General features: G+C 48.2%; 1 protein-coding gene across 4 annotated transcripts in view; it reads left to right on the top strand.

The window, feature by feature from the left end:
- Window positions 1–12,295, top strand: part of SAMD4A (sterile alpha motif domain containing 4A) — a 219,185-nt gene that overhangs the window by 166,423 nt on the left and 40,467 nt on the right. For 3 of the 4 annotated variants that reach the window (XM_084877671.1, XM_084877673.1, XM_084877672.1), the window contains exon 4: window positions 1,617–1,880. The exons of the other annotated variant lie outside the window; for it this stretch is intronic. In XM_084877671.1, the coding sequence (XP_084733797.1) occupies window positions 1,617–1,880 (264 nt within the window). The remainder of the gene's footprint in view (window positions 1–1,616; window positions 1,881–12,295) is intronic. 4 annotated transcript variants of the gene reach the window in all.

The raw sequence follows: 12,295 nt of genomic DNA, 5'->3' as shown, positions 1-12,295 counted from the left end.
ATTCCCTTTGCATATTTTTAAGTTAGATGATAATTCCTTGCCTTTGATAGACTCTACCCAAATTAGAATTTTTTCAGATTAAAAATACTAATCTCCGCCCCCTCCCCCCTTTTTGTTGTTGTTGTTGCTGAAGAAGTTTCTAGCCCTTTTGCCTATGCACCCTTTCACACACAAGGCTGCCCTTCTGGCCACACAAAGCCGATTGGAAACCTGGACAGCAGCGGTGTGAGCCCAGGGCGCTCAGGGCCTGGTTCACGTCAGCTGACCATGAGAGCCAACCCACAAAACTACTGTCCCACACACACTTTTTGAAAACCTTTTTGGCTCTGCTGTTTCTCTTTTTACGTGGGGCCCAGGCAATGCGTGGGCCAGGTCTTTCTGTGGGTGCTGGCCCACCACAAGCACAACCTAACAAAAAGCAGGACTTCCTACACGGGCATGTCGGGTCTGCTCCCCCCCCCCCCCCCAAAACACACACACACACACACACACACACACACACACACACACAGAAAAATCGACGGCTGGTCTGGCCTCAGGAGAGCAAGGACCTCGCTGGAGAGGCTGGAGCCTTGATGGGCCTTCATGGCTCCCCCCGAAAAGTATTTTAAAATGCGTGCGGCTCAGTTCCATGTCAGCCCTTCCGAGTCCAAACAAGCCGGACCTGTCAGGAGGCGGCGCTGGGCGGGCGTTATGAATAGGCTCCTGTGGTAAAGCCTCCGCTTCACACGCCCAGAAAAGCCAGCCGAGGGGAACGCCGGCTCCCTCGGCGTTGATTTTGGTCAGATCCCTCCCTCCAATGACCTCAATTTCATTTGGCGAGTTATGTGAGACGTGTTGCTTTTTCCTGGTTTTCTGGAAAAGAAATTAAACACGGGGGCCCCCGCGGATGTGGCCCGCGGTGCGGAAGGGCTGGACATGCCGGTGGAAACCGTGCCCGGCTTCCCCAGAGCGCCCCGCTGGCTTCTGAATGAAAGCCTTGTTACCTGGAAGTGTTTTCAATATAAAGTTTGGCATCGCCCCGTGGAGCCGCGGGAAAGAATCGGCCCTTTCACACAGGGCTGTCCGCTCCCTGAGGTCCGCGTTAGCATCGGGGCCCCCGCTGAGCCTGCGCCCCTTTGCAAGGGAATAGTCCCCTGAGTCCTGGTGAAGGACCAGTCCACCTTCTCCTAGTTCAGCCCAACAGAGGTCCCTGCTGGCCGGGAAGTCCACCCTAACGACACGGGTAATGCCAGCTTTGTGTGTTTAAAAAATCGCCCAGCACGTGTTTTTGCCACTCTTGGCAGATGGCCGCTTTGCCAAGCTGTCAAGTCTGTCCTAATGAATGGCTTGACTCCTATGAATCCTGATTTCTAGAGTCCAGCCCCTAAAGGCTAAGGTCACAGATGTGGGCGCTGTAGGTGCAGCCTCCCTGGAGAGACCCAACCCCCCAAGAGGTCCAGGCGGGACCCTGATATCCACCCCCAGGGGAAGGGCCCGGCCAGGCCGGCAGCCTCTGTGACCGCTGACGGAGTTGTGAGACAGCTAGCGGCTTCTCTCAGGGGTGTTGTGGGTTCTTCTGCGGCCCAGACTCAAGGGGGGGCAATAACCTATTTCATTTCATTTTTATTTTCCAGTTCTCTCAGGCCAGGCACACCACAGCCCTTTGAAACGATCTGTGTCCCTTACCCCACCCACGAGTGTGCCAAACCAGCCTCTAGGACATGGATGGATGTCTCATGAGGACTTGCGAGCTAGAGGACCCCAGTGCCTCCCATCCGATCATGCCCCCCTGTCTCCACAAAGCAGTGTAGCCTCTTCAGGAAGTGGTGGGAGTGAACACTTAGAAGATCAGACCACTGCTCGTAACACATTCCAAGAAGAAGGTAGTGGTATGAAAGGTGAGTGACGGAATGAGAAATAACCGCGATAGAGGCCCCCCCCCCCCTTTATCCGGAGTCAGAGGGTAAGAGGAGAGGGAGTCAGCCAGAGAGAAGGAGCCCACGCCCTCCCCAGCCCCGTGTGTTGGGCTCCTCTAAGGTAGAGCTCCCGTCCTGGGTTGACCACGGAGGAAAGGGCTCCGATCCCCCCTCCAGGGCTTCTTGCCAAAACCCGGGAAGCAAGACCAGAGCGAGAGAGGTCAGCGCCCTTTTTAATGAATTAAACTTTTCAAGGCAGTGGCTTGCAGACAAGCAAATGAGTCACAGCCAACGCTGGTAGGATCTACTGCTTGCACGCGCGTTGCTCAGCCTGCCCTGTCTGTAAAGATGCTGAGCCGCTCCAGCCTTCTACCTTCTTGGCCATGTGTTGCCATAGCCAGGGAGCCTTCAACCATTTAGCAAAACAAACCATAGGGTCTTTTTTTTTTCCCCCAACCTCTCTCAATGCAGAGCTGTAGCCGTGCTTCCTCTCTCTCTCCTTTTCCTTTGATATCCAAAGGAGCCTTTCAACCCTCTTCTCTGCTTCTGTTGAAGGGATAGCGAAATATCACTGGGAATTGGACAGTGTTTTTTAAGCCCGATAATAGGTTTGCATACAGATTGATACAGACCTTTTGTGCAGCATAAACAAATGTTCCTACATTGCCCGCTAAACCTACCCTCCTCTGAAAAGACTCATCAGGAGATAAAGATCTCCAAATTACCCACGATAGGTTCAAAGAGGATTCATGTGTTCTGTATTTCTAAACACCAGCTATTCAAGGATGCGGAAGTCCTCGGGGAAAGATGCTCATCAGAGACACACTAATAACAATTGAGGAGGCAGACGCAGTCACTAGTCGTGTGTCTGGGCCTCGGAGGCCGGGGACGGGGGAGGCGCTGAGAACGCTGCCTCTGCTGGCATTCATAGTCCTGAGGTTTTGCTGTTTCTGATCTTTCCCTTGAAAAGGGTCCGTGTAGACACAGGAGGCTCTGTGCAGAAGCCTGGCACAGAAAGATACCCACAACTACCCAGAAAGGTGCCAGCTGTGAGGGAGCACCAGACCGAAAATGGGATGAAAGGGAAGCACTGCCCATCCCATCCCCGGCGGGCCCTGGGCTGAGTGTCCAGAGCACGCGGGCGTGTCCTGATGTTTTCCTGTACGGATACCAGTGGGTCTTTAAACGCGTTTACAGGCTCCCTGAAAAGGTGTTTACGATGGCTCGTTTAGGCACGAAGGGGATAGGTGTCCTCTCTCTCACACACCGTTCTCAGGGAAATGTGCCATCATTTCAGAGATGTAGTAAAATCCATTTCTGAACTCATGCTACATGGTTTTGTGCTCACGCAGCTGAGCCCCCGGGGACAGGTCGCAGGTGAGGCCGGGCCATGCTTCGGGTTAGCCAGCAGGGCAGTGCTCCCTGGGGCAGCGAAGTGCCTGAGGGGCCAAGGCGGGCAGAGGCAGCCGCGGCTCTGGACCAGACTTTTCCAGGCGAAGTGGCATGACCGGAGGGTATGTTTCCAAGCAGTCGCATGTGTGGTCCTAGCTGGTGATTGTGAGAAGTAAAGGCCTTGCCTTTGTATTGAAGGGCAAGGAAGGTCCGGGGGAAGGCCGTCCACCAGGCTGCAGACCTCTCCCCGAGAGGAATGCTGGTCCCTCCGTTTTGTACGGGGGGTTTGTTTGCTTTTCTTTCCTTCTTCCCTTTACTCCCCCTTCTTTTCTTTTTTTTCTTTTTTTCTTCTTCTGGAAGCCTTTTGCACACCTTAGACATTCTCTCAGAGTAGTCAAAGGTGTGCTTGCTCGTGGCCTGCTGGCATGTTGAGCTGAGAAATTAGTAGAGCGAGCATGTTTTTGAAGAGACATAAATGAAAGAAAAATTGCATCCATGTCCTATCCCTGTTCTAGAATAAAAGCCAAAATATTCCAGAGTTCCAGGCCTCTCCCATAGCCTGTGTATGCTTCTTCAGTGCCTTCCTTTAGAATTGATGAGAATTGTCTCCTTGGATCTTCTTCCATCAAAAAAAGATCTGACATCCAAGATTTTCTTTATCGGGCTGAGGGCTACTGGGGCCTGGGGCACTCTGTTCCCTGTGTGCCCACCACCTGCTGACCATTGAGCTGCTCTCCTCCCAAAGAGTTGGATTGGGGTTTACAGGATAAGGCCCTTAGCAAACCAAAGGGCAACACATATTTGAAGGACAGAACGTGAGTGATAAGGAAGGATTCTATTTGAGGGAAAAGTATATCCTCAGTAGAAACGTCCATGTCCGAAAACAGCAGCATTCCCCAGTTGGGGGCCAGTGTTTGTGAAACCCGAGGGCCCCTCCCCCAGCCTTGCCTGGACAGGTCCTCGGGGTGGCCACCGCTGGGATGGCCTCCTGGGACAGCGCCGGAGAAGCGGCCTGAACAGGCCTGGCCCAGGAGGGTGTCATTGGAGTCCCAGGTCCAAGAGCAGATGCTGGTTTAAATTTCCAAATGTAATTCCTCCTTTCTGAGAAATGAAATATGAAATCTGATGAAGTGCTTTTAAAAAGAGCCAGCAATTCCTCGCGGATTCACAGCTCTTTTTTCTTGTGACCAGGCCCTTTGGCGGGAGGGTCAGCCCTTTCCCGCTGCTCGCTGGTCCACCTCGGGACGCCATCAGCTAATTGCTGTTTTTCTAATTTTTAAACGCCCCATTTACGGGAACAACAAGGAAGCTATAGTAGAATTTGGAGGAGTTCCAAATCTCCAGGGGACACATGTCAGCCCTCACCCCGCACCTTGGGGAAAGAATAAAAAGTCACCGTAATTGAGTTTAATTTAGTGTGAATTCATCGTTCTTGCCAACAGCTTGTGCGTACCTTGCTGAAACACTGCGTTCATCCGTTTCTCCCTTTTCATCTAGACAGAGCAGCCAGATTTGGCTATGAATTGTCCCTGAGGAATGTGCCTCTCGGGTCAAAAGTGTGAAATAAAGCTCACCGCCCAGCATTCTTACTCTTTTCATTTTTTCATAAACATCGATCTCACCCTTTTTTTGTCTCCACGTCAGCTCTCCCTGCCAGGGATTCTCACTAAATTCTCTCCCAAGTAGACCAGCTCCTGCTCTCAGAGGATTAGCATCATCTGCTGGCTTGGATTTGTTTTTCCTTTTATAGTAAATACCCATCCTGAGGGTTTAAGTCAGCTCCAAAGCACGATTGGCTGGCCCTTGGGGCAGGGATCTCGGAGGAATGCCTCAGGCCACGGGAAGAATGGGATCATCTACTCATCTAGAGATTAATGGCCAGAAGTGAGATCCTGAATGGGAATAGGAAAGCTTCCCCCTTTGGCATTCACTGGGGAGGCTGCTGCTTTTACTTGTTTGGACTAAATATGCTGGTTGTGGTTTCTAAATTCAGTTGCCCTTGTTCTTTACAAAAAAAACGTCACAGTGGCTTCTCCCAGGGGAACAAGTCTTGACTCTGAGTCAGTACTCAATAATATCCCCCTTTTCCTCAGCATCACGTGAGTGGAACCTTCTCTCTCACCTCTTCTCTCTCATTGCAAAGCCCATGGGTGGCCAAGAGGGGAAAAGAAGACATGTCCATGTTTTCCTAGAAAGAAGAGAAAATGTGGAAGAGAAGTCTATTTGTGGTAGAATAAGCACATTCGCCCTCATATTAGCAGCGTGTTCTCAGAAATGTAGAGACTCAACAACTGAAGACTTACCCAAAGACCACAGGGCTGTTGATGGGTGATGTGTCCATGTGACATGGGATCAGAGAGAAGGAAAGAAAGATGGATTGATAGGTTTGTTTTGTCCTCATTCAAGTCAGTTGGCTTTTTTGAGTACCGGTACCCCCTGAAGGAGGCTTTGGACTAGGTGTTGGGGAGACAAAGGCAGAAGAGATTATTCCTGCCTCAAGCGATTCACTACCACCCGAGAAACAAACATTCATGATGCGGGTGCACAGCTGTGAAAACTTCTTGTCTTGGAGACTTGCTCTGGACCAGGGTTGGTACCAAGAAGTCAAGGACAGTTCCCAGAGGAGAAGAGGCCTGGAGCTGAGTCCCCAAGTATGATCAGAGGTCAGCCAAGTATAGGAGGTGAGGGAAGGGCAGAGGGAACAGCAAATGGGAGAGCCTGAGACAACTTGGTCAAATAGGTCTGATAGCTTGAGTGTTAAGGACACGTGGGAAAGGGGTCTGTAGAGGGAAGAGCCAGATGCTAGGCTTCCTGAAGGATTTTGTGTCCTGAAGTTGGTAGAAGCTGTTGAAGGAATTTCAGCAGCAGAATGATCTGCTTACATTTGCATACTAGAAATAGGACCCTCGCAGCAGCGTGGAGGATAAATGAGAGGGAGAAGGAGACAGGGGATTCTGGACTTGGAGACCAACTGAAAGCTGGAAGGAATTTCAGTAATTGAGGAGGAACAGGAATATGGACCAAGGCAATTGGCATTGAGAATGCGAAGGAGTTCGTTCACAGGATCTTGATGAAATGAATGTACACTAATGGAATGTCGACTGACGGAGTGGAGGAATCTAGGATGATGCCCACATTTCTGCCTGGGGCATCTGCATAGCCCATGGTGTCACCTATAGCAAAGGGTATATAGGAGAAGAAAGAGTTTGGGGGGACAGTGGGGGACAGGATGAGTGTGGGAACCTGTAGAACATTCCAGTGGAGGCGAGCCAGCCAGGACCACAGTGGACCATGCCCTTCGCTGGCCCTCCCTTTTAAAGAGCCCTGGCTTCTCTCCTCACGTGCACAGTTTAAACATTATGCTTATCTGCATTGAACTTCATTGAGGGACTTCATTCCAGATTTCTGGCTAGTGAAGCCCATAGCTTTGGGCCTAAGAGTGAGACTTTCTCGTTGCAGTTGTCAGGGTGAGAGGGATAGAGATTGGAGGTCTGTTTCTTCTGATATGAGCCTCACCATTACAAATTAACTGGGTACACCTATGATGTGAGGTATTATATTAAGACAAAAATATAGAGGTAACTGAAACTGTCATGTGGTTTGGATTCAGACATGATAAAGGTCAGAAAGGAGGCTTGGCTCCAGTAGTAACCTTGATAGAAATAGCAATTAAGAGTGGAGTAGAACAGTGACTGTGGAAATATGCTCGGTTTGCCTTTTCTAAGGAGTTTTTTTTTTAGATAAAAATTATGTAAACATATTTTTCTCGATAGTGAAGGAAATATATTGCCTATTCTGAAATAGCTGCTTCATGGTTTTGAGTTTTTTTCCTTTTGAACCTCTGCCTGCCTGAGAATGAAATTAGAAAAATTATTGAGAATTATTAAGAAAAAGGAAACCGTCAGGAGCCTTTGTGAGAAGGCTGGGAACACAGCACGTCTGAGGGTCATAAAGGGGAGTGCCGGAGAGGGAGCACTATAGCTCCACACGTTTGGCTGGGACGCTTTTCAGCATGGCTGTCATGGAAACGAGTCACTATTTTCTGAATGTTGACTTTCTAGGCACTTGAATTCATGTAACTTAGAGGCCAGGATTTAGTAAATTTGCTTTACTTTCTCTATTCTCTAATGCCAAAATATGACCTGCACAGATAGGTCTTATGCTACCTCTTTCACACAGGCTGAGAGCCCTGATGCCTTTGAAAAGCAAATCCAAGACTCTCCCACATTCTAAGGTCCTGAGACTTACAGGCAGCATTCCTGACCAAGTATGTGTCGTGCTGTAAGGACAATGCAAGCACGCAGAGGGCAGCTTTTGACACGGAACCCAACTGCTATTTAATGATGCAAAGTTGGCTCTGTGAGAACCTATGAACATCATAGCTCATGAAAGCTGCCAGGAGAACTTTGGTCCCTCCTGTTTGTATCGAACCCTTGTAAGTGAGTCTTTTACCCCAAAGTAGACCATCTCTGTGCCTTCCAAGTCCTACGCAGGCTCCCCATGAGCATGGAGCCCCTCCCAGAGGCCAGTGTGGACACGTTCCAGGGTCAAGGAGCACGCGTACAGCTCCACAGGGACCAGAAATCAAGGCGCCTTCTTTCCTTTGCTCGGAAGCAGGGACAGAATTGGGCTCCTTGTTCTGCTCTGGCCAAAAATACAGTCTTCAGTAATCTTGATGGTGTTGCCAGACTTCTCTTCATTTTAGAAAGGCGTGTTCTCAACGCTGAAGAGTTAGGCCCTTGTTACCCCTCAGTTGGCAGCTTTCTTCTTCTCTCCCTCAAAGACCAAGGATGCTGTCATATCTTGGAAGAGAGTTGTCTGAGATTAGCCTGGTTCCCTAATGGGAATTTCTCTTCCATCTTCAGGTACCAGGCCCACCCCAGGTGAGGCCTCATCTGGAAGACAAGGCTGTTCATGTTCCTCTCTTCCAGGGATGCCTGGGTTCCCATAGTGGGCCTTTCAGCAATATCGATGCCATCCTTCTCTCTCTTGTGAGGCCTCCTTGTTGGTGAGGCAACATGGCCTGTTGACCTGACTGGTATTTGCAGCCATTCCCACAGCAGGCATCTGAGAAAAGCAGCCTGAGTTCTAATGAGAACCCAGCTTCTGGGTGAGCTGTTGTACACACCACAGAGCCTCTCTGTGGCTGAGTCATCCAAACTCTACAAGGGAATAGAAGTCAGCGTAATTGGAAACTTCGTCCCGTTGGTAAAGATTAGCAGGTAAATACAGAGCATATATCGATAAAAGATGGATGTAGCATTATTATAAAAAATGAGAAGATAGACTGCAGAAAGATCTAGAAGGAGCTTCACAAAGGATGGACACTGTGGTACAGGGGCCCAGTGTCTGCACATGGATGGTGGTGCTTTATCCCAGAAACCTCCTGCCCTTTGGTCTTATCTTCTGTTTTCTTCATGGGCTTCTCTTCACACACCTTCCCCTAAAAGTCTGGCACTGCCAGGACTCCCCCACCACCACCCTCCTATTCTCACTTGATGCTCTTTCCCTAAGTGACCTCACCCATTTTCACATAACCGTCATGTCCTACTGATGAGGAAAATGGTTGTCTGACTCCAACCTTTCTTCAGAGCAGTTGACATCTCCACCTACTGAGCCAAAGGCAATGGCACTCAACTGATCTAAAGTGGAGTTCACCATCTCCCTCTTCTCACCCTAAGCCTGCTGCTCCCCTGAATTTTCTGTCTTCTCTGTCTATCTCTCCAAACCTGAATCAAAGAAACCATTCTGATCAGGCTCCTTTCTCACTCTGACTCCCTACTCTTTCCTTATCTTCAAGGATTATCAATTCACTCCCTTTCCTTCTCTGCCACTGCCCTCCCCAGCTATCTCCAAGGGCTTGGACTCATCTCCTGGACTCCATTCTCAGAATCCTCCAGTAATGCCTCTCCATTGACAATCGTCATCTTTCTAACATATTCATCTGACTAAGCCTCTGCTGCTCGATTTCAGCAGCTTCTCATCACACATAAGATGAAGTCTACCCTCTCTGTTTCAGCATTACAGATCTCAGTCATCTGACCCCTGGCTATTTGACCTGCCTTGTGTCTAGCTGTTCTCTGTCATTCACCCAAACATGTGCTCGACCCCAAAGGCTCTCTTAGACATGCTCTTTATTTATACGCTGTTCTGACTTCCCGTGATGGCTTCCTCAATACGGTCTGCCCAGTGAGTCCAGTTTTACTGCTACTGTGTAGCTATCCCTCACTCCCCAAGCCCAGTTCCACTCCCCTTAGAATGTTGAGTAGATTTAGCATTTGTTCTGCAACTATTATAATTGTTTCTTTCTAGGTTAAAAGTTCCTTGATGGCAAGGACATGTTTTCTTCACAGAGCTTGGCCTCCATAGAAGGCATTCAATAAATGTGGAGTGAGCAAATATCAGGATGCCCACACCTGGCAAAGAAGTCATCCCAGCACATAACAAAACATATTTCTCTCACTCCTTTCTCTCACTGCAGAAAGATCTAGAAGCTCCTTCTAGATCTTTCTGCAGTCTATCTTCTCATTTTTGATAATAATGCTACACCCATCTTTTATATGCTCTGTATTTACCTGCTAATCTTTACCAACGGGACGAAGTTTCCAATTACGCTGACTTCTATTCCCTTGTAGAGTTTGGATGACTCAGCCACAGAGAGGCTCTGTGGTGTGTACAACAGCTCACCCAGAAGCTGGGTTCTAATTAGAACTCAGGCTGCTTTTCTCACACTGCATAAGGGAGTGACTTCCTAGTCTAGGACTAGGCTAGAGTGTCCATCAGAAGTAGCCTAGATGAAGCTTAAATGGCAGTGTGCCAGCCAGAAATGGGAGGCCAGGAGGCATGTACTCCTTCAATTACACATCAGCTCCTGCTTCTCCCCACTTCTCTGTGTCTACCAATCATAGTTCCAGCTTTGCAGAATGAAAAAGGAAGGTCTGAGGTTATGCTAGGTGGTTCTCAGCTTTGCATGTAACCATGTGGCATCTGGACCATGAGCAAGGACCTGAGCTTTTAGTTAGAATTCATTTCTGACCAACGTCTTACGGAACCTAGCATCCAAGTATTGGAATGAATTCCTCGCTTGGGAGGAATCAAACAGGGAGGGCACTCTGTTCTCTGGTTTGTTTTCCTTTTAATGGTGTTTTGTTTTCATCCTTGGCAAAGGAAGGTGCCTTGCCGCCAACCAGCAAATGAAGGTTAGTAGGCTATGTTCTTGAGAACTGGGATTTCCTCTTTGTTCATCAATTCACTTTGCAGGGAGGGAGAGCTGTTTTAGCGCCCAGCACTGAGCAAGGCACTGAGGTGCTTGCTGCACAAGCAGAGTCACATGTACCTGCTCCGGAAACTAGAGCCAAGAAGAGCTTACCCTTCCCACAAACATATCCAGAAATAAGGCTTCAGGAAGGCCTACGTCTCCATGCTCTGAAGTTGTGTAGGAACGTCTTCTAGAAAAGGAGCTCCCAGTGACCTGGATTTTGACAATAGGAGTAAGGCAGGCTCTTTCTTTCTTCTAACCAAGGGGATTCTGCTGTCAAATACTTTTATGGAAAGGGACTAGCTCTGGTTGAACTGAGTCTTGCCCAAGAATTGTACCTCAATCTCCCTGACTCAAAACATTACATTGTCACCTTGGCTTATAAAGCACCCAGTTTTCAACGTGATTTAGTAGCTCTGTATTTTGTTTGTTTGATCATAAGTGGATTTTGCATGATTAAGCTATAGGGCACCCAGTGAAAATTTGGCCCATGAAGTTGCTCCATATTCTTTTGTGGTGAATTATGCTCAAATGTGGCATAGGGTTACCCAGACTCCTTTGAGTCACGATCATTGAGTTTTCTAAGCAGCGACTTGGGGCTTTTCAATGATGTAAGCAGCAATCATGAACCCTGGTAACAATGCGGTAACATGTCATTGGCCTAAAAGCTGGTGCTGTGATTATTTGCTGCTCACTCTGCAGAACTATGAGCATCGTTTTAACTGCAACAAAAACACGGTGAAAATAAAATCTGAAAAATAGCTCCGGGATGTCGCAGGAGGAAAGCACTTTCTGGGCTGGCATGTCCTGGACTCTTGATCCAGTCTCAGTTTGAGTTGAGGAGGATGTAAGGGGTTGGTACTATGTGCCTGAGGAAGACCTGTCTTTTTGTGGTTAATGATGATCCCAGAGAGACTCCACTTGTCACAGTAAAATGAAGGGCTCCAAGCACAGAATCAAGTAATTTCTTGCCTGAGATGACTGAATCTGTTCTTAAAATGCCATTGGATACCCAATTCTCCAGAAATTCTCCATCCTTGACCTTCCTATTACTGCAAAACAAACGATTACCTCACCAGACTACCCTCCCCGCCTATATCTTTGAGTTTTAGGAGGTCATCCCATATTCTCATTTCCTAAGTTTAGGAGGCAGGGCCTGATTTCAGAGTAGGCCAGGCCTCTTTAATCAACCCCAGTTACCTGCTTTAAACATTGAAAAACTGGAAAGTTTTCACTTATTTTGGAGTGTTTGTGCTCTCTGTCAGTGCCTCAGAACAAAGCACTTAGCAATAGACAGTGTCTTGCGATCAGCATGGTTAGAAATGGATAGTATGTTGTAGAAAGCATGAATAACTTTCACCAGTGCTTCAGCATTTCAGAGTACTTTGCAGTCACTGTTTACTCAGCCCTCCCACTGATAGGCTGTTTGGTCCTCGTTTTACATGAAGTTGATACAATGTAGGAAAAGCTGGGGCTCAGGAGACCTGGTCCTCTTCCCATTTCACCACACTTGGTGATCTAGAATTAATGACTTCATCTTGCCATCTGTCTGAGTCAGGGGTCGGAGAAGATTATTCTAGAGACTTCTAAATTTGTTCTGGTTGTAGCAAGGTGATAATTCTCCTGTGGACTTTCAATAGTTACTATTAATTCTCCTAATTCTAGAATTCCGAAGTTGGGGCTTAATTTGAATGTGTTTAGGAATTTCCATTATCCTATGATCTAACCAATCTTGGGACCTTTCAAA

This window comes from Pipistrellus hanaki, assembly GCF_964339955.1.
Source record: "Pipistrellus hanaki genome assembly, chromosome: 1".
Classification (NCBI taxonomy): domain Eukaryota; kingdom Metazoa; phylum Chordata; class Mammalia; order Chiroptera; family Vespertilionidae; genus Pipistrellus; species Pipistrellus hanaki.
This window is presented reverse-complemented; position numbering and strand designations above follow the sequence as displayed.